We start from the raw sequence: 25,682 nt of genomic DNA on the forward strand, positions 1-25,682 counted from the left end.
TTGTACTGTGTTTGGTATTGATTCTTTCAATGAAAAATGAGCACATGGAGTTCTCACCATTGGACGTGCTGTATGTACCATATTTTCATGATTCTAAGCGACTCCTCTCAATTTCGAAAAAAAAAAAAAAAGAGAGATAAAAGGGAAAAACTTTTGTATGAGAATCTAAGCAATTCTTTTTCTGTGGAGAAGAGAGCGTCAACAAACTTTTCAGTTCCCTTGCTCACTCAGTCTCCAGCTTGTATTGCTGCGTTCTGATACTCAGAGGTGGAAGTGCTGCTCTAACTGCTCCATTCTGCTCCAAACTACTTTCCCTGCTCCATCCTGCTTCCAGGCACGATATTGCTCCAAAACTGCTCCAAACTGACTGCTGTAACTTTTTACTATCAAATTTAGCTCAACGTAGGAACGATAGCAGTGTACTGGTGGCTGAGGTATAACATCTTTCGCACTGGGCTCAATACAACAAAGTTTTTGCAAGCTAAGAAAGTGTGAAGTGTAATTTAAAATTTTTTTGCAAGTAAATTTAATATGACCCACAAGGGATTGGAAGCAATTGTGAAAAAAAATGCACTGTGCATGTGACATAGCACATCCTCCCAGGCTTTTAAATCACCGGTGGAGAAGGAAGTGAGAACAGAAATTGAAAGAGGTAGGAACTGTTAGCCCGTTAGCCCGGTAGGAACTGTTAGGAAACTTGTTAGATGGCAAAAAGTACACGTTCTAATGCTCTTTAAAAACAAGCACGTACTTCACCATCGAGCATCTTTATTAATGACAAGCGTGTAAGGCCTATGTCAGGCAAAAGCATATTTGAAGCATTGTAGGGTGCTAAAGGTGCCAACTGCTGAAAACTTCTCAAGGGTGTTCGAAGGCCACACAGAGCCTATTGCCAACTTGTTAAAACTGAAACTCCAGCACTGCTTAAACAAAACAAAAATGAGGAGCTACTGGCAGGGGACAGTTAAGAAGCTGAAAGAGGAAAAGGCTACCCTTTAGTATCATCTATCCTCCCTGAAGGCAAGACTGGTCAGTGCTCGGACATTTATCAGCACAGGCGTAGGATCAAAGAACATGCACAAGATAGTGGAAATGTGCTCACTGATGCAAATGCCCATACTAGTAGCGCTGCTTGAGTCATCGAAATGGTAGACTCCACTTGAATCTATCAAGTCAAAATAGGCAAAAGCTTTAGATAAAACTTGGTATTCGGTTATGAAGTACCTAAGCAAGCATTCTGTTTGCTGTAAGTCTGTTCTGAATTGTTGCTTAGGTCAGCCTGTGTTGTTTCAAAAATCATAACATGTTTTGGCCATTTGTCGTGTCAGGTATGCGTGCATAATCTTCAAAAGCACTCAACGTTGCTTAAAAGAGAATAAAATAGGGATTTTATATGTTAGGAGTTGAACACTGAAATTATCAAGGGCATTTCACAGTGGAAACATGCTCCAAAACTTAATTCGAATGCTCCAAAATGCTCAAGCCTGCTTCCACCTCTGACTACCCGACAGCTGGCGACACAGAATGCCAAGAGCCAGCTGAAAACGACCCTTATAACTTTATCAACATGTCACATGAGCCTGAATTAGCAGCCATTCAGCAAAGGTCTACCGGTTTCGAAGTTGCTGCGTGCTCGCTTTGCATTATTTGGTGTTATCTGCTTAACAGCCACAACAGAAGTTGGAATGAGTTTGAAGAGGGCTGCCACAGCTTGAAGTTGAAGTCTGCGATCACATTCTCCTAAGATGTTTGCCAAATAAAATGTTATTTTTTCACGCCCATTTTGTCACGATATCGTCGTAAGAACTGTTTGGGGGGGGAGTTATGCTAGATTTTTTAAATCCAAGCACCCTCGACCACACTTTCGGCATTGTGATTGTGAAAAAGGGTGAGATTAGAATAGAGGAAATATGGTGTGTGTATACTGGTGGATCGGCGTCATTAAAGGTAACACGTGTTGGCCAGCGGCATCACAGTATAGATTGTACACTGAGATGCTCCCTATAATATCATTTGTCAAAGTTGCCATTTATTCTTGCCCAAGGCATGCCTTAGCATCAGTGTAGTGCATGCGACTAACACCGATGATAATCGACCATTGTGCTGTTTTTTGATACAGTGACAGCAAATGCAAATTTTTCATTTTTCAAGAAAAACTGGTGACACAGCCTAGCGACAATGAAAATCATTCAGTGGCCTGCAAAGATTGTTATACAGCTTGTTTAAAGTGTGTGTACTTTGCACAGATTCCTTGTCTACGAACAGATTAGCTATTGATAACAGCTCAGGCTTGTTTTCATTTGGCAACTGCAAGTCATACCAATAGTAACTGCAGACCTTGTTTCAGCCGATGCTATGTGCAGAACAAAGCTAGAAATGTGGGCAGCTCCTAGCTGTGGCCTTGTTGCCGACGAGCATTTCACCCACCGTAATGCAATGAACAGAGAGAAGGCGCAAAATGCCATCATTGTAAGCTAGTAGGTAAGTAATGCATTGAAAGACTAGCATTGTTACAAGTGAGAAACAGAAGGGTACAGAAACAGCATTGACATCCAGCAAGAAATTTTAAACTGCTAACTTTTGCAGTGTGGTTTCCTAACTTTGTCCCTTGAGTCCCATTTTTTTTTTCTTATTTATTGCCCGGCAGAAATCAAGGTTTTCAATAGGGAGTCTGCAATGTCTCTGTGCTCTTTTTCTCTTGATCTGTCATACTCGTTTCTGATGCACAGAAAAATAAAAGGTAAACCTCGGGGAAAATGCACTGGTCGGCAAAACACTCTGAAATGGCACTGGAACATCTCTTCAAAGCTTCTCTTTTGCCTCCATTACTTTCCCTCTACATCTGTTGATGCTAGCAGGTCAGGCTGTACCTCTCATGCTGGGCATAAAAAGCTCTCTGCTTAGCCAACTATGTCTTCATGCTTTGTTGCTTCTGCTCTTTCATTCCCATGCAGTGCACTCTCCCCTAAATCTTGTGCTGGGTCATGGAAGTGGCCAGTAATATATAAAAAAAAAAAAATTCTCTAACCCAACAAAAGCATCAGTGGGTGGCAGACCAAAACCAGTACTTTTTTTAGATGGTTTGCGACAACTCGGATCCTTCTTTGACATGAAGTACCCAGACTGCTTCAGTATATTTTTTTCTTTTGCTCATGGCTGGGCTGTCAAGCAAAACCATCTGTGCTGTATGTGCTCAAACAGCATGGAGACAATGAATCTGCAGTCTGTCATCACACTACAGATAATCAAGACAGACTAAACCAGTTGGCCAGCGGGTATTGTTGTGCTCGGGCTAAAAGGAAGTTTGGCTTCTTTCCGTTCCTAATTTTTTAGCTGTTTTGCTAACTTTCATGCAATGGCATTGCCTTCGAAGCAAATATAGCTCTAATGTCACTTTGGGTAAGTTCAGCACACTGGATACTGGAAGCTGGTTTGCAGCATTTAGAATGGGGGTTGGGGAAAATAGGTTAGCTTTGGAAGATATTCTACGAGGCGTGAATGTAGATGCTGTCTTACTCAAACATATTAGTCGGGAGGAAAGCAAAAGCAACAAAGAACCCTATCACAATAACGGGAGAATTCATTTCTAGCCCCAAAATCCTACAGTGTAACTCAGCAAAATGATCACATTACTGCTGTCACACTTATACCAGCACCTTTTTCACGGGGTGAATGAGAATGTAGCACGCCTTAGTGAGTACCCTCCAAAATGACATACCAGACTGGGCTTGAAAACCAATATGGTTTATTTCGAGCAGGAATTTGTTTTCGTTTTCATTGTACAATGATGCAGTCACACATTTCTTTTGTATATTACAAAAATTACACAGCAGCAGTGTACACACAACAGGTTTTAAGGCACTCGCTGATACAGTATGTACAGAGCGGTGTATTGCATTCAATGGTGGCATGACACTTTCCTGTTCTTTTCACTTTCCACGGGACATGCACGCAGAGTCAGACAGTCACGAGACAAACATGCCAGACAAGTGGTAGGTAGAGGAGACACTGCCTACAGGGGATGTTCATCGAGAGTAGGGTGCGGTTTCGTACAAAGGAGCAGCGAGTACTAACGGCTTTCTCAGTGGCGAATGCAAGTGTGCTTCAAACCAATAACGAACCTACAAAACAGCTGCTGTTCTTTCGACCAAAATTCAATCTGCAAAAGTGCACAGATGTGTGTAACCCTTGTCAGACTAAAATGAGTGCAGATGATACAGCTGTCATCATGGAGCAGCCAACTTCTCCATCAAAATAAAAACGTACAGAGAAAGGCAGCTTGTCCTTTCTTCTTCCCATGGGCGTATAAAAAGTTACAGCCTCCAAAATGAGTTAGAAAAAATTAAGCAACAAACAAACAAACAAAATGACGGTATGGTGCTGGAATTAATTTTCTGCACTCTTGTCCATCTACCAGCTGACAAAGAAGCCATGCAATTGACCGTGAATTTTGCTCGCACCCACTATCAGCACATAAGAGTATGGCTAATGCTTATTCCGAATAGAGATGCCACTGACTTTTCAGGCTCTAACGTTTCCATTTTCTTTGACATACAATATGCCAACTTTCCTCAAGGAGCATTGTAGAACTACACAGCAACTTCAGAGCAAAGAAACAACATGCAAAGCACTGCCAAGCTCTCTGAGAAGAGCACATGGCAACAAATTTTAAGTAAGAGGAGTAGCGTAGAAAAACGAGACCATATGAAATCCAACCATAGCACTGCAACCTGCAAGTTCAAGCACGCATCAGAAATCAGTGGTACTGACAAGCATTTGTGACATAAAAACCAGCTTTGACAGCCTTGAGAAAGTGACTACAGCAGTTGTACAAATAAAACAATTCGTACTTAATCTTTGAACTTGAGTGCTGATTACGAGCAACAGCAGCAGCATGAGCAATGGTTGGAAAAGGAAGCCAGACTTTAAGCAATGCTCACATACAAGTTGCACAGCCTAAAAAAGAAAAAAAAAAAAAAAAAAGCAGAGGAAACCAGGAGCAAAGGCCAAGTGGAAGTGCTACCGCTCTCGCACTACTCTCTCTCTCTCTCTCGTTTTTTTTTTTTTTTTTTTCAATAAATAATTGAAGAAAATGCCTCTTTGTATTTACACATATCTCTCTCTTATATGGCAAACTGTGAGCGCCAGCTGTGTCATAGTACGAAGCCTTACAGTCCTCCTTCGATTCGGTCGATTTCACCCGCGTTGAGCCTTGTGGGGTCTGCCTGTACTGTGAAGCCCAGCAGAGAGTTGTCCACCTTCTGCATTTTCTTCTTCTTCTTCTTGGAGCGGGCAGCGGTGAAGCCGTCACTCTGGCTGGCGGTGGCGGCTGCCCCCATTGCACCAGGAGACGAGTCCTTGATTGGCACCGTGAACGCTTCGTCCACCTTGGAAGAAGAGCCTGCCTTCTGGAACTGCTCCCGCTTCTGCAGAAACTGGTGCACAAAGTCTGTTGTGTCCTGGCTAATGCCAAAGAAATTATGCGCATACTCTTGCACCTCTGTCGGAGACTCGACGTCCTTGAGTATGGCCACCACTGTGGGAATGTCCAAGTACGACTGCATGCCGCCGAGCTGTTGCACGCACCACGCGGTCAGCTCATCGGTGGGAGCGGCCTTGGCATGCTCTTCAAACAATTTCATCACTTGCTCTTCGGCTTTCTTGCTCTGCTGGCTCTTTGAGCTGCTGCGCCCACCAGTTGAAGATGAAGCACCTCCTTCAAGTGATGGGAAGCTGGACCCAGGCTTTGCAGCTTGCTTGGGCGTTGTCTTTGTTGCCGCAGCAGGTGCACTGGTTGCTGCCTCATCCCAGAACCCTCTGGAGGAGTCTTCATCAGGAACCAAGTCCAGGTACTGGAAGCTGTTGTTGAATGACTTCAAAAGGCTGTTCGTGCTGCTTCCCCAGGCACCCGAGAGTTGCAGAATGCTGCTCTCCTGCTGCCTCAGTATTTGCTGCTGCTGTCGCTGCTGTTGCTGGGCTTTCTTCATCTTATCGGCTCGTTCAGCCTCCTCTTGCTGGATCTCTGACAAGGACTTGACAGCCCCCGTGGCAGAAGCCTGGGCTCGTGACGCCCATGTGAGGGTTGCCTTTTGCTGTTGCTGCTGCTGTTGCAGCAACAAGGCCTGCTGCATAGCTTGCTGCTGCTTCCGCTGCTGTTGGAGCCGCTCGGCCGCCATGTTTCTCTCTTTCTCCTCCTGCACCCGCTGAATTTCAGCGAGAGAAAGAGCAGATGATGATGCTGGCTGGCTGGCTTTCCCGCCCCAGACAGGGCCTTGTGGCTTCTCCGGCTTTGGCAGCTCCACTTTCTGGGGCTTCGGAGGCTGCTTGAGTGCCATGAACTCATCAGCGTCAATCACGGACACCTTGCTGGGGCTCTTCTTCACATGTGGAACTGTTGGTGCTGCGGCCACAATTGTTGCCTGAGTAATAGTAGCAGTAGCAGCAGCAGCAGAAGCAGCAGCTGCAAATGCTGCCTGCTTGGCTGCCTTCTCTTGCCGTTTTTTCTCCTCTGCTGCTTTCCAAGCTTCCTCTGCTTTCCTCTCTTCTTCCTTCCGTTTTTCCAACTCCATTGCCCTTTTCCTCTCCTCTTCTATCCTCTGCTGCCTCATCAACTCCTCTTCTAGCTGTCGCTGTTCTTCCTCCTTCCGCTTCTGCTCTTCAAGCTTTCTCCTCTGTTCTTCATACCTTCTCTTCTGCTCTTCAAGCTTCCGCTTTTGTTCTTCAAGCTTTCTCTGTTGTTCTTCCTCTTCCTGCCTTTTACGCCTTTCCTCCTCTTCTTTCTTGCGCCTCTCTTCCTCCTCCTTCCGCAGTGCCTCCGCTTCCTGCTGCCGCCTCTTCTGCTCTTCTTCTTCTTTGCGACGTGCTTCAAGGATCCGTCGCTCCTCCTCCAGCAAAAGCCGCTCCTCCTCCAGTCGTGCCTGCTTCTGCAACTCTTGGGCTCGTCGCTCCTCTTCCTCCTTGGCCCTCATCTGCTCAGCCAAGAGTGACTGTGAGGCCAGCTGCTGCTGTTGCCACAGGGCCTCTATAACGTTTCTACTGGGAGGTGCTGGCATAGCCAGACCTGCAGACACTATGCTGGAGTCCGCATCCCAGACGCTGGTTCCCCTCGTCTCGGCTGATGGAGTTGCAGAAGCTGTGGTTGCTGGCTGGGGTGGCCAGCCTGCTTCTGTCTGAGGCTCCTTCACGAGTGATGGTGGCAGTCCAAACAAAGGAGGTGGTCCCATAGAGCTCAACAGGTTCATAATGGGTGTCTGGTCGCCAAAGCCTGCAGGTCGAGACATGGAATGGCTGGCCATGTAGTATTGCAAGCAGATGCGATTCTGGTCCATGGGAGAGAGGTTGGCAAATGATTCATTCGTCTTCAGGCTGTTTTGTATTTGCTGCATGGCGGCAACTCTGTACACTTCCTGCATGTAGTGTTGTTGAAGAGCATAATTCATCTGCCCGGGAGGCAAGCTGGGCAGCCCTGGGTGGGAGATGCCCCCAAGGGTCATACCAGAGGGCACACCCAGTTCTGCACCATGTGGAACTTTAAGTGGCGGTGGTTGCTGGGTGGCAGCAAAGGGTACAACACTCCAGCATTTGATCAATGTCCCTAGCTTAGAAAATGCTGCATCACAAACCCTCTTTACCATCAAATCCATGGTGAAATAGCCAGCCTGAAACCATTCCATCATTTCAGCAGATGAGAAAGGGCCTTGAATGTCACCTTGAGGATCTTTATACAACCACTTGTACAAGTGCTCTGGCAGGCTTTGTTCCCCAGCTACCGACTGTGAGACGAATTTTTTTTCTTCTTCTGCCGTCCATTCTGCCATCATGTTTTCAGCTGCCTTTGCAAGGTGTGCAAAGCTGTCATCCTTGGGTGAAGTGGAGACAACCTTGGATGCGTCTTCTTCAGTACTCTTCATTTCCACTGGTGCAACTGCATGCAATGCTGGAGCTGGAGCTGGAGCTGGAGGGATAGGTTTGGGTGGACTTCTAGGCGGCGAGCTCTCGTTTTTCTTGGGCGGAGATGGCACAGGGGCTGGCGGCGACTTAGGTTTTTCAGGCGGCGGCGGCGGAGGCGGCTCGCTGGTTTGATTGACGCTGGGAGGTTCTTGCGGCTGCTTTTGTTCTCTACGGGGAAGCGGTCGCGTTTCTGTCTGCTCCGGAGAACCGGGCAGCATGTCGCTGTCCCACGTTTCTTCCTCGCTGTCTTTAGTGTCAAGGAAAGCGCCTTTGGCATCGAAATATCCCACCTTTTCCGTGTCGCCGTGGTCCTGGATCCACTCAGGCAGCTGTTCGGCGTGGCCGCCGCCGCCGCCGCCGCCGCCGCCGTGCTCCTCTAGCCAGTGGCGTCCGAGGTCCTTCTTGATGGGTCCGTTGGAGACCGCCGTGGGCGACGGCTCGTCGTCACCGTCGCCCTTACTGTGATTCCGCCACGACTTCCACTTCTCGGCCTGGTGCGCCCGTCCGCTGCGCCAGTTGTCGTCCTCCTCGGCGTGGCTCCCCGAGGACGCGGCGCGCCAGTTGTCGCTGGATCTGGCGCTTGCCGCCGTGCCCGCAACAGAGCCGCCGCCTCCGCTGCCGGCTGGCGCGTTTTCCTTTCTAAAGGAGTCCCCGTCGTAGCTGGTCCTGCCCGCGAATGGTCGGTCAGGCTTCTTGTCTCGCTCGTCCCAGCGCTGGTCTCGCTCGCTGAGGCTGTGGGTGCGCTCGAAGGGCCTCGGGCGAATGAAGGCGCCAAACTGGCCTTCTTCCTCGCCGATACCTCTCTGGTAGCCGCTGCCACGACCTCGGCCGCGACCCCGGTCGACGGAGCCTCCCCGAGCGCCCCGACCGGGACCCGCACCAGGCACTGCGCCTTTGCCCACCGTTAGCCGAAGCACTGCGTCACTGTTCACAGATCGCGCCCAAACGCGTTGCTCTTCCTCCGTCATAGTCACCAGGGCCAGAGGCGGCTGCGTGTTCTCCACGGCCAGCTGCTGGAATTCCCGAAGCGAATCCGGCATGGGCACGTTTTGATCAAACATCGCCAGCATCTCTTCCCTGCCGTATCGATAGTTTGCAAGCTTGTACTTTGTTACTCCGGTAGTTGGGGCCGGAGCCGCCACCCCGTTAGTTTGCGTTAGTGCGCGGATCCACTCGGGACCAAACTTCAGTGCCGTCTCTTCCATCTCGAAGTGCGGAGAGCGGGTTTCGCGCTGGGAACGTAAATTTAAACCCTGACACGACAGCAATGACCAAAATGGCCGACAACTTTTAATACGGGACCAGACAGAGAAATGCAAGGTCTCGAAAAACATACCGCCGCGCAGATGGCGCTAGTAACAAGTAAAATTTTCGCGTGGTCGTGTAGTAGTTTACGATGCTCACTTTCAAAACGCAGTTATTGTTGTTGTTATTTTTTTTACGCAAAAAAATTACATAGTAAATTTAGTTATCTTTCTTTATTTAGTGAGTTCTAAAATATTGCGTGCGGTTCGTGCGGCATACTTGCGGCATATGGTAAATAGGTTCATGTTTCTCCGTAACGTTAAAGCAGTTAAAGTTATTTTATTTTTGCGTACTGTGTGCCAAATCAGGCTTGTACATGCCTTACCCAATTTATTATCGCAAAGGTGTATATGACAGGAGGCATTTACGGTTTCTTTAAAGAAGTGGTTTCAAGTGTCAGATTTATGACTGCCTGGATTCCAGTGGCTTGCCTGAGCAATGTTAAGCGACAAACATTGTACAGAGACTTATGTAACACTATAGATCACGTATTTTTGCACTGGTGGTAAAGTTGTGGCGGTAGGAAGAAGGAAAAGAAAATGCACGGGCCTGCTACTGGCTCTGTAGCTGAGCCACCTCCGCTGCCTTCTCTTTTCCCTTCTTTTCCCTTCTCTTTTCCTTCTCTATTCCCTAGCATTTATTTCTATTCATTTTTGAGGTGTAGTTATACATCAAAATCTAATATCTCTGCACCCCAATTCTTGGCCGATCCCCCTGTGTGGGTATGTGCCATCAAATTAGAGGAGAACAACAAAAACCTCCGCTGCCTCGTGCGGACAAATAGAGAAGAAAAAGAAGAGGGAGAGAAAGACGCGCGCCGCACGAACAGCCGTCGTCCACCACCAAAGCGGTGGCGGGTGCAATGACGGCCTACAACAGGTAAAAATTCGGTGGCTGGCTAGCCCCCGCCGCAAGCGGCGTTGACCTACCGTCCCAGCCCCGTAGGGCCAGGAACAGCCACCCTTCCTGGTGGTAAAGGGTTTATTTCTGGGACGTGCTACAAAGGACTTAAAGAAGAAAATTAGATTTTTGCCTACAGATACTGAAGATGGTTGTCCTTTTGATTTAGTTATGATCGTGGGCCTCCATTGTATGTGGCGCGGGTTACTGTGATATTGATGCACTTCCGGTACGCATGCACTTTCGTAAAAATATTCCCAGGTTTATTGAGGTTTTGAAATCTTAAACATGTAACCCTTTGGCGTTAGAGCGCTAACCTCCACCTTACGAGGCGCTATGTTTTTCTTTGTGATTTTATGTACCGAACTTTTTGAGCTTCGTTCCACTCCGAAGCTCAACTGCCCGCCTCGCCCCGCCGAATTTTTGTTATTCTCCCTGAGCCCATCTTTAGGCGTCATATCCTCTAGATAACAAACGCTCTCGTCTTTTCGTCACTCCACTTGGCATATGCTCCCGTGCCGTGGCGGGGCCGCTGTCCCCAAGCCACACAGCCATCTCGGAGAGAAAGCCTGCACGACAGATATGGAGCCGTTTGCAATCTGCGGAAATTAAATCCACATCGTATGCGTGATAACAACTTCAGTCTGGACTGCAAGGGATCCTATTTATTTTATTTTATTTGCAGCGCCTTACAGGCCTGATGGAGGCATTGTGTAAGGAGGTGAAATACAAGCATGCATAACAGTGCCAGAAAAAAAAATCAAAAATTCATACTAACGAACATTGTTAAAGCACAGGAAATGATTGTGTTCATTGTTAACACAGGAACCAAACAGAAGACACAAACACCTGGAAGATATATATCTAAGACACGAAAACATATACCGGGTGTCCCAGCTAACTTGAACCAAGGGATACAAAATAATACATTTGAGGTAGGTCAGTGAAACCAATTGCATTCAACTGCCAGCCTCCTTGCGCACTACAGGCAATTTTTGTTTTGCAATTACTTAATTAGCTAATTATGTTAATTTTTCTAATTTATTGAATATCGACTTTAGACCAAACATGTGAATTGAAACTTGTAGAGCACCTTCAGAAACCCCCATTCCATTAATTGCGATAAAGAAAGTCTCACGTGTATCTTTTTTTCTGGGTTCAAAAGAAAGCCCGCGAAATACAAATAATACCACGTGACTAGTGCATTTGTGCGCCGCGATTGTGGTGCTCTCAGTCGTGGTTTGAGTGGACGAAATTAGCGGCGGCCCTGTCTCGGCCTCGTTAAAACGGCAGGCCGATATGCCTGCAATGGCTTCTTCGCCCGCGTCAGACAGCCGGCCCACGTGACGGTGCAAGTAGCGGCGAGAGCGGCGAGCCGCCACCACGGAGATTCTAACAAGGCATGCTTCTCTCCCATCAGCGAACGTCACGACAAACGGATGAGCGATAAGGTATCAGCCACTGAATCTGCGCATACAGGCTTAGGTAAAGGGGCAAGATGACATCATGTGACTCGACTAAAATTAGCGCTGCACCATCATTTGCCGGTTCTTTATCGTCATCCGCCTGCTTGCTGCGGTGAGTAGGCCTGGCCAAGATCGCGGTGACGACGGGCGAGCTCGAGCTCGCTCCAACCATCGCCAAGATTTCTGCCTGCCGCTGCAACGGGACAATCGGGTCACGGCCGCAGCTGATTTCATTCGCTCAAAAAACGACTGAGAGCACCACAATCGCGGCGCTCAAATGCGCTAGTCACGTGGTATTATTTGTATTTCGCGGGCTTTCTTTTGAGCCCGGAAAAAAGATACACGTGAGACTTTCTTTATCGCAATTAATGGAATGGGGGTTTCTGAAGGTGCTCTACAACTTTCCAATTCACATTTTTGGTCTAAGCTGAATATTTATTGAATAAATTAACATAATTAGCCAATTAAGTAATTGCAAAACAAAAATTGCCTGTAGTGCGCAAGCAGGCTTGTAGTTGTATGCAACTGATTTCACTGACCTACCTCAAATATATTATTTTGTAACCCTTGATTCAAGTTAGCTGGGACACCCGGTATAGAAGTAACCAGGGGGATAAAACACGTGCGCATATCTATAGAAATAAAAACAGTGCCAAGCAAGCAACCGCATCAGATACGGAAAAAAAAAAAAAAAAAAAAAATTCATGATGCCAGGATACAGAAGGTGATTCTACAGGTGTATAGCACTTGGGAGAGCGGAAAAGTTAAAAGGCAGCAGTGCTGCAATAAATACGCGTATAACAGAAGTTAGTGCGTGATCTGGATGACGAAAAAAAAGGGCCGACGTTGCAGGTGCGATAATGATGAGCGAGCAGCATGGATGAACTAATTTGTGAAATCGAGGCAGAAGGGCAATATCTTGACGCTGTCGTTTTAACGGGGGAAGTGAGAGTTCCAGCCTTATTTGTGCTACTCTTGAACGAAAACAGCGTTTGCATCGATCCGACAGGAGCAGATTGTTTCAGGAGCGAGTTTCAACTTTCGTTTTAAGTACCAGAGCTTTTTTTCAGCTGCACAGCATATGTTATTTATGTGTGCTGTCCAGCCGGTTACACCTAAGTACTTGATGTGAATAACACGGCTTATGGGCTTACCACCTATCTCATATTCGAGAGAGTAGGTGGTTTTATTCTGAGCACACTACCAATACTCTAGTTCACTTCACTTATACCCGCGCATCTCTAGCATTTTCTCTGCTATTCTCCTCTCCCACTGCACCCCGACTCAATTCAACCGCGTTAACATGCTTTCTGCAGCAGGGCGAAGTCCTGTCAACCCACCCCATGCACAGGAGTTTACCCGACCCCTCGACTTCTCGACCCGACCCGACAGTTATCGGGTCGAGACCCGGTTACAAGGTTCTTGTAAACACTGTCAGGTCGAGTCGAGAAGTCGAGGGGTCGGGTAAACTCCTGTGCAGGGGGTGGGTTGACAGGACTTGGCCCTGCTGCAGAAAGCATGTAAACGCGGTTGAGTTGAGTCGGAGTGCAGTGGGAAAGGAGAATAGCAGAGAAAACGCTAGAGATGCGCGGGTACAGTGAAGTGAACTAGAATATTGGTAGTGTGCTCAGAATAAAAACATCTACTCTCTCGAATATGAGATAGATGGTAAGCCCATAAGCCGTGTTAATCACATCAAGTACTTAGGTGTAACCATATCCACTGACCTCAGCTGGAAAGCACACATAAATAACATATGCTGTGCAGCTGGAAAAAAGCTCTAGTACTTAAGACGAAAGTTGAAACTCGCTCTTGAAAAAAACAAAATTAGCCGCATATATGACATGCTTGAGAAACTTAACCTATCGCCACTCTCTTAACGCAGAAAAATAGCTAGGTTAAAATTTTTTTTATCTCATTCGCCACAACACATTCAACTTGGACACACAACAGTACATAAAGCAGCGCATGTCTCGAGCAGTCAGAAGCAGCCACCAAGACCAAATCCAACCCATGCCAGCACGAATAGGTACACATAAGTACTCGTTTTTTTCTGAGAACAATAGAGGAGTGGAACTCATTGCCCCATGAAATACTAACAGCACATACTATAAATAAATTTGAATCCAGTCTGAATGATCTTTTTTCAGTGGCTCGAAATACGAGCTAACAATTCATTGATGGTGTGTTTATTTTCAATATGTACGTTTATTTGTAACTGTAATGTATGTTTTAATTTGCAGCTGTAGAAAGGTGACATCCTGATTAATTTCTCTTTTTTCTTGCTTTGTAGTTGTGCCATTTCTTGAATATTCATGTTGTATTACCTGCTTTAAGCATAGCAATACTGCTATTTTGTAATTTTTTTTTGTAACCACCCTGTATACGGCCTCTGGCCAACAGTATGAATAAATAAAATAAATAAATAAACGACACCGCTCGAGGTGTCCCAGCCGGTGTCGACAACGCAGCGGCGTGTGGTGGCGTTGCGCACGTCTTCACTGGTAAAAACCAGTGCCGCGTTCGGCCAGCATCGCAGTAGCCGCGCCTACAAATTAAATATCGTCGGTGCCGCTGAAATGGCTAAGCGGACCTTGAATGGAACTTTATTTCTGCCCTGTGAATATGTTCAAACAACGTTAATCAATACGCTTGGCACGTCGGGATGATCCCGTAGGGTCACTCGTGCTATAATGCACTGCGCACCCAGGATTTATACAGCTCTCTCTATTAATACTTAGCGGCAATAGTAGTAGTGGTATGTGATTCATGCGTGGGATAAACGCGGAATAAAAGGAGTGTCGGCTGCAACAACTATTTTTGTTCTCCAGCGGCCAAGCTGCTGCACATATAAACCAATAGGGGAAGGGAGATGATATGTAGAATGAATGCATGTAAGTGAGACAAAGTACCGGAGGGGTGGGGGGATAGATTATTTACAACTCGCGTTTTGCGCTGAGCAAGAGGCACACCGCAAGCCTTTCAGACAACATTAACAGCGACTGCATACTTGTTTGGATAGCAATGCCGCCACTGCTCTATGAAACATATGGACAGATTTGTCACCGCTGCATATAATTATGCTCGCACATTTTGCCTCTTACTTCCTTCAACTTGCTTTAGCACTTCAGAGCAGTGTTAGCAATGGCTCAGTTTAAGGTGTTTCCCCCGCTCTCGTTTTTTCTGCCTTTCTTGAATTAACTCATTTCACATGGAAGTGTAGTCAGGGGATTAAGTAAAACCTGATTGATTTTTCAGAGAGGCCTTCTGCGTGAACGGGCAACCAACTTCTTTGTGCAGTCTATTTCTAGCCCCTTCCAAAATATCAAGAATGTTTTCAGAATATAATGCATTGCAGCTAAAGAATTCTGTGAACAGGTTTTCAAATTTCAACACAAAGCTTCGCCAACGCGTAAAGCAGTCCTCCATAGTCGGGGTATTTTGCAGCCTCGCAAGGAAGAAGTTTTCATCGGGAGACTGTATTGTAAGCAAGGTCATATAAATTTGTCTTCGAATACACACTCCTGTGCAACCTGTAGCCTGCTAGATAGACAACTCTAGAGCCACTTTTATCTACATGCTCATAGTGGTCATGTCCAGGTATTGCAAGCTAAATTCTGTTCTTTAGTTGAAGGCCTTGACACTGCAGTTGAAGACTGCTTACCTGGACATGCTCCGTCACACCCGTCTTAGGAATCCAGGAAAGAATCTAGCACTGCCTAAGGATGATCACCTTGTGACACACATTTTATGAGGACATAAAATGAAAGACAAATTACTATACCTAAATAAAAACTTGCTGGTTGCATCCTCATAATCCCAAACATATTGCTACGAAAATGACGAAGCGGGCAGTGGCGCGGGGCGGAGGCGGAGTGCTCGCGCTAGGCCCGCTGGCCATTAAAGCATATTTCATCGTCATGTCACCACGTCGTTTTGTTGTGTCGCCGTGTTACATCGCTTGTCATGCCACCTCGTAACAATATTTTCTAAAGGATCTTGGCTAAGCTGTGACGTCATCAAATATCTGTACTTCAGGTTTTCTGTCAGGTATGCCAACAGTTGAAGTATGCTGGAAATAGTCACACGAAGTCCAGTGGCTGTTAATGCAGTCAAAAAACCGCGGCCACTTTTCGCATGCATCTTCCAGTAGTCAAGGAAAGTTAAAAATGCCTTCAAAACATTGTGATGCTTTGATTCCATGTTTTGATTCCGGCCGCAGAGCCTACAGTTGAAACTGGGAAGTCACGGCTTCTATGAGCTTGTGGATCCGTTTAAACCACACAAATAAAGAGACCCTCACCACTTGACACGATGACAAACATTCATTGTAGCATCAGCCTGGAGAGTTTCTGAAGCCAGTTTTACTGTGTATATAGGTTTGTAGCTAAATTAAAAAAAAAAAAAACAGCGCAACAACGGAGACAAGGGAGAAGAAAGAAGACGGGACAAGCGCTGACTAGCAACTGAAGATTTTATTGAAAATAACACAAATATATATTCCATTTACAACCAAGAGCACGCATGAGCAGTACTAACAGCACTGATACCTGATAACTTGAATCTTAACGACCAAAATACCGCAGTTCACTGTCATGAACGAGAACAGATGGGGGACTAACGCATGTATCGCGGTTTTTGTGAATATTTGTTTAATCATGTACCAACTCGCTCAACTCGCGTTTTACTGAAGTTTGTAGCTGGTTGCTAGTATTGCATTATTCTGTAGTAGTACCGTAGTACTGAACGTAATCGATATCTACCGAAATCAGGTAGAAAGGTGGGTTTCATGAAAATGACAAATAGTCCTGCTCGCATGAAAAAGGTTTGTGTTGCAACAATACATCCAATGTTTTTCTTCAATTCCGGCTCGTAAAGGCGAAGACCTGGATTTTCATTTCAAAAAGCTGAAACGCATACGAAACTCGCATCTTTTCGAAACTGTTCGGCTCAAGGTGGCTGCGCGTGATTCCAGTTATAGCCAATATTTTAGTTCACTGTACGCGGGGAAAAAAACGGAATCGGGTGCCGTCTGCTAGTTCTTCGCCTCGACGCGAGGCGCCGCCGTAATCGCCGGTTGCTTAAAAAGGGCTTAAAGTCCCTCTCGGTCGCTGGGTCAGGCTTATGTAAACCCAATCGGGTCGAGTCCACTCAACTCGACACTTGGCTCTGAAATAGCTCTCATAACGTGGACGCCAGAAGCTTCCTTTTCCTCCCGGCGGAAGAGGGTTCGGAACCTTACCGGAGGAAGAGTGTTGCTGTACGTTTTGTTCGTTGTAAGTTGTATTGCTAGAGGCTGAGCTCAACCCTCGGGGCAGTGCCCATCTAGCATACCATTTCTTCATTGGACAATTGATGTGTGGAGCGCCCACTGAAAATGATCGCCCCTATTTATTTGTCACTTGAGTGTGTAATAAGTGATGTGATCGAAGAGAGGCCAGTCCAGTCTGAGCTGTGGCTCCATGTGTAGCCATGTAACATGCTCCTACTCGGGCTCTAACCAGATAGGTCAATGAGCGAAGTAGCGCAAAGTTGTTATTTTTATAAATTCAATTCTGCTTACAGTCTTAATATCTGTATATATGTCATTCTGTAAATATATACTCTGCTGTCATCATCCTCAAGCACGCCTCCTGGTCTTCCTCCAAGCCAAACTAAAGGGGAGGAGTGATTTAAAAACCTTCCGCCAAGAGGAACGAACATTATAAATTCTGCTACCGGGAAGCCTTAGCGGAAATAGTAGTTATGTGATCAACCCACGAGAGATTTGCGGTTTGGTGTACGCCCAAGTATTTATATTCTTTTTTCTCTGTCCAATATATCGTTACTAATTGTGCAAGTAAAGTGAGAAGTAGTAGGCCTTGGAGTAAAATATAATTTTAGACTTCGAGACATTTAGGGTCGTTAGCAATGTTTTTTACACTAATCGTTGATGATATACAAGTCACATCGGAGTGCAGTGTGGCGGTCAGTACTATTTACATTCCTCGATAGATAATGCAGTCATCTACAAATATTCGCGTTTTGAATGAAATGTTATCCACCAAGTCGTCAATGTAAATTAAGAAGAGAATGGACCGAAGAGGCTTCCTTGCGGTACACCCGATGTAGCACCAGAAAGAGCAGATGAGTAGTTACTAACAACTGTGAACTGTTGGTGTTTAGATGTTGATGAATGACAGAGTTAGAGAGTCTAAACTGAGAGCAGAAAGTTTCGATATTAAGCGACAGTGTGCTACGCGATAAAATGATTTGCGAAGTCAAGAAAGGAGCAATCAGTTTGTAAGTTGCAGTTCGTGTTGAAATGAAGGTTAGAAGTGAATTCTAAAAGTTGTGACTCGCAGGACAAACCTTTTCTAAATCCAGGTTGATTAGTAAAAATGAAATTTTTAGATTTCAGATGACCATACATATGAGTTTAAAGGCCGCTGCGAAACAAGACATAATTTTAAGGCACGACAGTATCCGGTTTTGAGGTTCCATCCATGAGCCATATATGTACAAATGTACCTAACGCCGGCCGCCATCTACATATACAGGGTTTTGAATATTTGGGGGCTGGGATTTAAAACATTCCTATGCAAAATCTACTACACCATTCGAGCTGAAATAACGTTCACAAAGTAGCAAAATATCGTCTACGTTATCTGATAAGTGATTCAACATCGGTACTTGCCTAGATTTTCCGGAATCGAGAAAAAACTGCTCTCGGTGGCGTGCACAATTTTCGCAGAAGAGAGTCGAAAAGCTATTTTAACATGGTGCGTCATCTGTCGGGCAGCGAGGCAAGCGCGCCAACGGCCGGGATGGAGCTTGTCTCACTGCTCGACAAATGACGCATCATGTTAAAATAGCATTTCGACTCTCTTCTGCGAAAATTGTGCACGCCACCGAGAGCAGTTTTTTCTCGATTTCAAGAAATCTAGGCAAGTACCGATGTTGAATCACTTTTCAGATAACGTAGACTATGTTTTGCTACTTTGTGAACGTTATTTCAGCTCGAATGGGTTAGTAGATTTTGCATAGGAATTTTTTAAATCCCAGCCCCCAAATATTCAAAACCCTGTATATAGGAAACTCCCTCGGAATTTGGTTTTGAAGTAACTCTGTCGGGTTTCATAGTGATCGGAAAACAAAAGAAGACCTTATTATGAAAAGGTTGTTTTCTGCCTTCCTGCTGGTACAGCCTGTGCTCATCCCTCTCTTTATATCCTAATAACTTGTAGAGCTTTCGACAGCGACTGCACTAGCTCCGTGAGAAACAGAAGGAAAAACAGCGAGGTTAACTAGGCGACACCCAGTATGCTACTCAATTTGTGGGAAGTGGAGCAAAGGGAGAGAAAGGACAGGAAGAGGGGAATAGCAATTTTTTTTTTGTGTGTGGGAAAAATTGCGAGTGGCTCATCGTCATGTGACACTGGTTCGATCGCTGCGGCAAGCTCCAGTGCAGGAAAATTGCCAAGCGAGTGTTACAACCTCGAGAGCCCTTGGCATACATGGGCTCATATAATTATCCTCAGAAGGCCTTCAACAGAGCCGCATCGATGGTTTTCTACTTGAAAGCAATCATCTCAGCGACCGGTGCTAACAAAGCCGCCACCATTTCATAACACTTACCCCGTCGCCCTCTTCTCAGCGCGCTGTTCCGTCGTTGCAGGCGGAATCACTTCACGGAAATTGCGCACTTTGCCGTAACATGGCTTTGTTCAGAACTTTGTACCGATTCTGCTTTTTCGTTCTGTCCTGGGTTCGCGACGTTTCAGCCAATGAGCGCGAAGCTTTGATGTAATGGGGAGGGCGGACAACAAAAGGGGGCCGAAACAAGAGGCGGTACAGCTAGTCCCCGGCCCGAATGACCTGAAAAAATGAGATGGAAGGAGGGAGCGGATCGCCACTGACACTAAAAGGTGTTTCAGAATGATAGAATAAAATGAAGGCAGGTGGCTGTGCCCATTTCCTCAGAGGTAACAGCAGGAAAGAAGCGTCTGCGTAACGTTATTGGTTAGCTTTGTAGGCTGCTTAGAATGACCGCAGTGTGGCGCCACATCAGCTGCAGGCGCACGCATAGCTTTGTGTTATAGAGAGTTTGGCATTATTCACATGCTCATGACACGCGGCGCTGGAGATAGCGGTGGTGGTGCAAAACTTTACGCAATGGTGGGAGCCTTAAGTGATTACATCCTAATGACGGGTCGGCTCTTGGCTGCGTGTTGTGGCCGGAAGCTGGTGCTTCCCAGCGACACCCAAAGCCCAGTCCGTCAGCCGCTTTTGAACGGCCGGGTCAGAGCTGGGCACCGCAGCCTCCCATCGCTCGAGATCGGAGAGTTGCCAAGTGGCTGGAGGGTGGAATTCCGAGCATTTGGTCATAACGTGTTCAAATTCAGCTTTAGGTGCCCCACACAGGGTGCACTGCGGCGAGAACAGTCCTGGATGGATCAAAGCTAAGAAAGCAGGGGATGGGAATGTACGGGACTGAAACTGGCGCCACGTCGCCTGTGGTAGCTTAGTCAGAGATTTATGAGGAGGAGGGTAGATGGCTCGTTGATCACGTTAATGGAGAGAGATTTTGTGATAGGATACCATGCGATCGCAAGCATTTCCCCAGGCGGTGGCAGTCCCTGCTCGGCTGACGTATCCTCGAGCAAAAGAGTGAGCTGCGTCGTTGCCTGGGTGACCAGTATGAGCGGGCACCCATATTAATTGAATAGGGTGTTCGGGTGGGGGGAGGGAGGCGAGGAACCGGAAGGCTGGGCAGGAGATCCGACCGCGAGCGAAGTTCCAAACGGCGGATTTAGAGTCGCTGAAGATGGTGGTGGCTCGGGTAGTAGCTATGGCGAGGGCAACCGCCGCCTCCTCCGCCTCCAGGGAAGTGGAGGCAAAAGTTGTACCGCCCTGCGGCTCAGCGAACTTGAATGTTATTTGTTGTCATGTAGAACACGCGCATACAGCGTGCGAAGGAGCATAAAACTCGAACCTGCCAGATCGCCCATACTACGTGGTCTCGAGACGTCATACAAACTGCCGGCTAACCAGCGCGCGGTCATGTAATCTTTCAACTACCACCTGCCAGCGGAGGTGAGGACGGCGGTTGTGAGTAGGGTTCAAACATGCTACAGACGAGCGGGTGAACAGGCAAGGCAGGCAACACAAGACAAGGCAAGGCAGGACAGGCCAAGGGCAAGGCAGGGCAGGGCAAATCAAGGCAGACAGGGCAACGCAACACAAGGCAAGGAAAAGAAAGGAAAGGAAAGGGAGGGTAAGATAGGGCAAGACAGGGCAAGGTAGGACAATGCAGGGCAAGGCAGGGCAAAGCAGGGCGAGGCAGAGCAAGCCAGGCAGGGCAAAGTCGGGCAATGCAAGGCAAGGCAAGGTAGGTAGGGAAGTCAAGGCAGGGCAGGCAAGGCACGCTTGCAACGTTTTTTTCTTTTTTTGAAGTGAAAAGCTTCACTAGTCTCGCATGTGCTCCGTCGTTAGAAAAAGCCACAGCTGCGCATGCGCAAACCACGTGACGTCACAGGAGAAGAGAAGGTGGTTGGAGCTGCCGCTGCCGCCGCAACCGCTGCCGCGACTCCGCCGGTTGACCTTTAGCCGGTGCCGCGCGTTTCTTCGCATGCAGTGTAAAGTCTGAATACTGTGCCAAAACTGTGGAAACAGCTGCATGTTACTATACGGATCATAGGGCTGTGTTTATGTCTATACAGAAGTGTAACGGTGATGATGATGTGGAATCGGAATAAAGTTTAATCTTATGTGATGTACGGCTGTAATCAATGTTTCACCGTGATGATAAGCCATGGAATATCTATAAGGTGCAACCGTGAACAAGGCAAGCCACAATTACGCCAAGGAACCACAAGCAAAGCCATGGCACGGCCGCTCGATGGAAGCGCGGCCGTGGCCATGGCATCGCCGAAGCTTTTCGCTTCTGATATCCAGGCTTAACCAAGCTAAGCTACCCCCAATTTTTTTTTTTTTTTTTCAATTCTGTAACTTGCGATCTTGAGTGGGAATGCTATCTCCACAAGCAAATCGAGTGCGCGGTTTGAAATATCGAATTTGCGTTTCTAAATCCTGGTCTAGTTGGCTTTCCAGCTTTGCACATTCGTATATAGTGGTGTGGACCCTTAAGCTCCGCCTTAGGATGACTCGGCAGCGTTAACTGCTCCCGTTCGCGGTTTCCCTTACGGATCCTCGTCTGCATACGTGCCCATTAGAACTTGCATATTCACTCATCTCTTAATTTGTGCTTCTATTATCTCAGAAATCTCTTTAGCATAGTCATAAGGTGCCATATGAGGTATCACCTGACAAAGCCCCGTTTAACCAAGCCGTATACGAACGTGCCTGCGTGATCTAGGTGTAGGTAGCCTTTGTGGCTCTGAATGCAAGGGCCCTGGAGGGTTTGATTCCTCTCACCGTGCTATCTGAATTGAGAAGCCTGAGTTGGTAGCTCCTGCCAAATTGTCCATGTGACGTAGCTGCATGATGTCATGTCACACAGCCCTACAAGAAGCAGCGCTCGGTCACCTCATCTACAAGCTGCCACCTGCCAAAGCCATGTTTGTGATTTTTCTCTCACAACGCCGATGCCGGATATTCTAGATAGCGAAGCCTTTATTGCTATCGCTAAAATGGTACGTCTCTCATTTCTTACGCAACAGATACAGACACCGTTTGTGCATTTGATGGTATTTAAGAAATTAATTAAAATGATTTTGGCAAGATTACGACGCGTAACGACGTCACTCTATAACTGTGCACAGCAGCAATGCTAACTCAGTGACGTCCAAAACGCGCATTTTCGACATCCGATATTGTTGACGGTCTTCAAGTTCGCAATATATTACTGCTTTTTTTTTTTAAGTAAAAATATTATCATTTTGTTTCAGTTATTTAATCGTCTAATCAAACCGACCATGCTGTAAAATCCCACCTTCACAGACTGTACATACATATCTCTCGCAGTTTTTTAAACAATAGTTTTTTAACGACGAAAAAATCCACCGGTATAAAACCTTGCTTTAACCACGCTGTACGTACATGGTCAATTACACTTAGCGGGAACACCGCTCCGTGTGGCTGCACACATGCGGAGTGCTGCTGCGCCCAAACCGATAGCAAACTGATGCACAGTGGCAGGCGACACGAAGCAACAGATCGAAGTACATCTTCCCGTTCGCCCTTGGGCTTTAATTCGTGGCCGAATTGCGCTCCCCGGGTGCGTGGCCACGCGGAGCAATGTTCCAGCTAAGTGTGACTGACAATGTATGTACCGGCGTGGTCCAGGGGTATAGCGCGTCTGACTCTGTTTACAATGGTCCAGGTGGGTTCGATTCCCATCTCAAATGTGCTGCCCACGTTGGCAGTTCCTGCCACTTCTGGCTTCGGACACAGACAGACACATAGCAGCAGACAGATGTCAACGAAATAAGTAAATGGGGGCTCTTCTGCTAGCACACTAAAACGTAACAGTTCTCTGCTACACGGGGATATTCCTCAGTGTGTGAAATTTCATTCAAATTAGTTTTTATGTCAGACTTTCCTAACAGAGCCATTTTTTTTTTTCTATATATGCCCAAGCTCTGTCATGGCGGCGATTGACCGGTTGGCGACTTGCTTCTTCATTCGAAAGACGCCGGTCCAATTCGTAGTGGCAGCTTTTGAATCTTGATGGTGAGTTCCGTAAACGATAGAAAAGCTATCGAATGACTCTGGTCCTGACAACGACATTAAAAACTGCGCTGCTGAAATCGAAGGCCTGCGAAGCAAATCCTTTCTTCGCATCCGCGAGACGGGATCTTGTGTGTCGCGCTGATGGGGGAACGTGAGTGGTTTGGTTCATTTTTACGAGGTCTAGCTGGCAACTCTAGAAATAAGGGTCAGACCCGAAACGCTGTCTATCCTCGCTGTAGTTCTGCAGTCGCCAGTTTCAGCTTGCGAGACTCGAGCGGTAATTGGCTCGTTTTCTCTTGCTAACGTGCAGTCTCGCATTCCGGTCATATGAACGCCGGCCGTCGGCATCACGAGATGTCTTGCGTGTACAATCAGCGTGCGATGACAGGAAGGGAGAAGACATACAACTCACTTGGGTAGTGGGAATATGGATCCGTGGTGCGACCTCCTAAAGTTGCAGACGCAGGATGGATGAGTATCGAGATAGCCGATTTGTTTCGGGCGGCTTTTATAGGTGGTAGAGATACAGACCAAGTGGACAAGAAGTGCCATAAACACAAATATGCAGTGCATAGGATATTTTGATGGGAGCAAACGACCAGCGTGATTCTTTTAACCGTTTATAAACCTGGGCGATCTTTTAACTTTAGCTGCATTTAGTACAGAAGAAATGCGATAGATGCCACTTTCTGTATGTTCAATGCCGGGAAGCCAACTCAAGGAGCTTCAAAACGCGTATTTTCGATGTTCGATTTTTGTAAACAAACAGCAAATTAACAAAATTTAGAACGGAGGTCACCTTTGATGTTGTCGACCTTGAATTCTGCAGTGATAGGGCGCATTACCACAAAAAAAAAAAAAAAAAAAAAAACTAAAGTAGACAATTTCAGTGAATCACATAAACATCAAGCTACAGACTTCTTTGATCGTTTACAAACTTACAGTTAAATAACTACGAGAGATACGTCTGTGCAGTCAGCACGAGTGGGATTTACAGCAAAGCAGACATTATGTACAGTCTCTATCAAAAGTTTAGAGACCAGGCGGCCTGCTTCTAAGCCTTATCGTGGTACATTCATGGTCCTTCCTATTTGAGAGCATAGGACAAAAAATCTTGCCTTCAGGAATTGTGGGACACTGTGAATGAATTGCAAGCCACGGTGTGGCTCGGAAGCAAACACCCTGCCCTAAATGTTTGACAAACACTGTACATAGTATATATCTCTTAGTTTTTAAAACACAGGTTTGTGAACGATAAAAAAAAAAAAAAAAACACCCTATGTATTGATTTAAAATAATAAGAGCAGGAGTGTAAGCTTAATGACATTTAATAAACTTCAACAAAAATAGAAAGAAACGAAGTTAAGAACAGCCCCTCTTCCTAACAAATAAATAAAAGGTCAACATATCAGTCCCGTTTAGTGCGGGAACAGAGAAAAATACTCCTTAATATTTCTGGCAATTCTCATTACCGCACGCTTGGCGTAAATTGACAGTGATGAAGACCAACAAAGACAAGTGAGTAGGGAATAGGGAATGCGCCAGAGAAAACTAGAACAGAGAAAGCACATGGGACATACAGGGAACGAAGATAAAAAGGGAGAGTAACAGCCGTCTTCGTCCGGATTGTCCCTCTTTTTCCTGCCCTTGTGCAGACGTGGAATCCACTTGTCGAATCAAATTTAAGCATTGGACGAACCCAGCTAGGCCGAAGTCGACGCGGGAGGGGAGGTGCTAGGTGAAAAAAAAAATAATAATAGTAAAGGATAGCGTATATTTTGCAAGGAGGACAAAGTTAGGCAGCACGCATGTGCGAGCCTGGAAGGATGGCAGGCGAGAGGGGCAGAGGAATCGATTGCGACTGGCTGCTGCCTGCTGCCGATACGCGTGATGGAGTGGGGAGGGAAGGCAGAGGGGGCAGTCAAGTCACGCAGCAGTACACGTGACGCCCAGGCTCCCCCGGTCGGAGAGGCACGTTGTCGGGCTCCCGGGCACACGGGAGCGCGCCGCCGGCGACCGGCCGTCGAGCATGGCTGCCCACCTGTTGATTTGGTAGCCAGCATCGAGGCGCGCGTATACTGCTGCTTATTGGAATGGGAAAAATATCCTAGTTTGTAGTCGCAACAAGAGGTTTTGCGGCACAACGAGACACGCGCGCTCTCGAGCACTCTCTGAGGTTGCACGCCATGATGACCGCACTAATCCGTGTCGAGTCGACTTCATTTTGTCCTTACTGGTCTCCGCAAAGTGTAGCAGTGTATATGCAAGTCTGCACCTCACGGTCAACACACACATCAGATACAACAAAACATAAGAGTTTCTGCTGGAGTCTTCCTTTTCGCTGGAAGACTCTGACACTGATAAGGCCAACCTTAGAATATGCTTCCG

The 25,682-nt window shown here is 46.7% G+C and overlaps 1 protein-coding gene across 1 annotated transcript; it reads right to left on the reverse strand.

Moving 5' to 3' along the window:
* Positions 1-3,728: 3,728 nt before the first annotated feature.
* On the reverse strand, positions 3,729-9,271 carry LOC146197466 (uncharacterized). The gene has a single exon (XM_084599294.1). It carries the CDS (start codon positions 9,153-9,155, stop codon positions 5,169-5,171), a length of 3,987 nt encoding a protein of 1,328 aa, XP_084455420.1. The 5' UTR covers positions 9,156-9,271; the 3' UTR covers positions 3,729-5,168.
* Positions 9,272-25,682: the final 16,411 nt, after the last annotated feature.

Source organism: Amblyomma maculatum, chromosome 3, assembly GCF_055883805.1.
Source record: "Amblyomma maculatum isolate TAMU_Amacu chromosome 3, ASM5588380v1, whole genome shotgun sequence".
Classification (NCBI taxonomy): Eukaryota; Metazoa; Arthropoda; class Arachnida; order Ixodida; family Ixodidae; genus Amblyomma; species Amblyomma maculatum.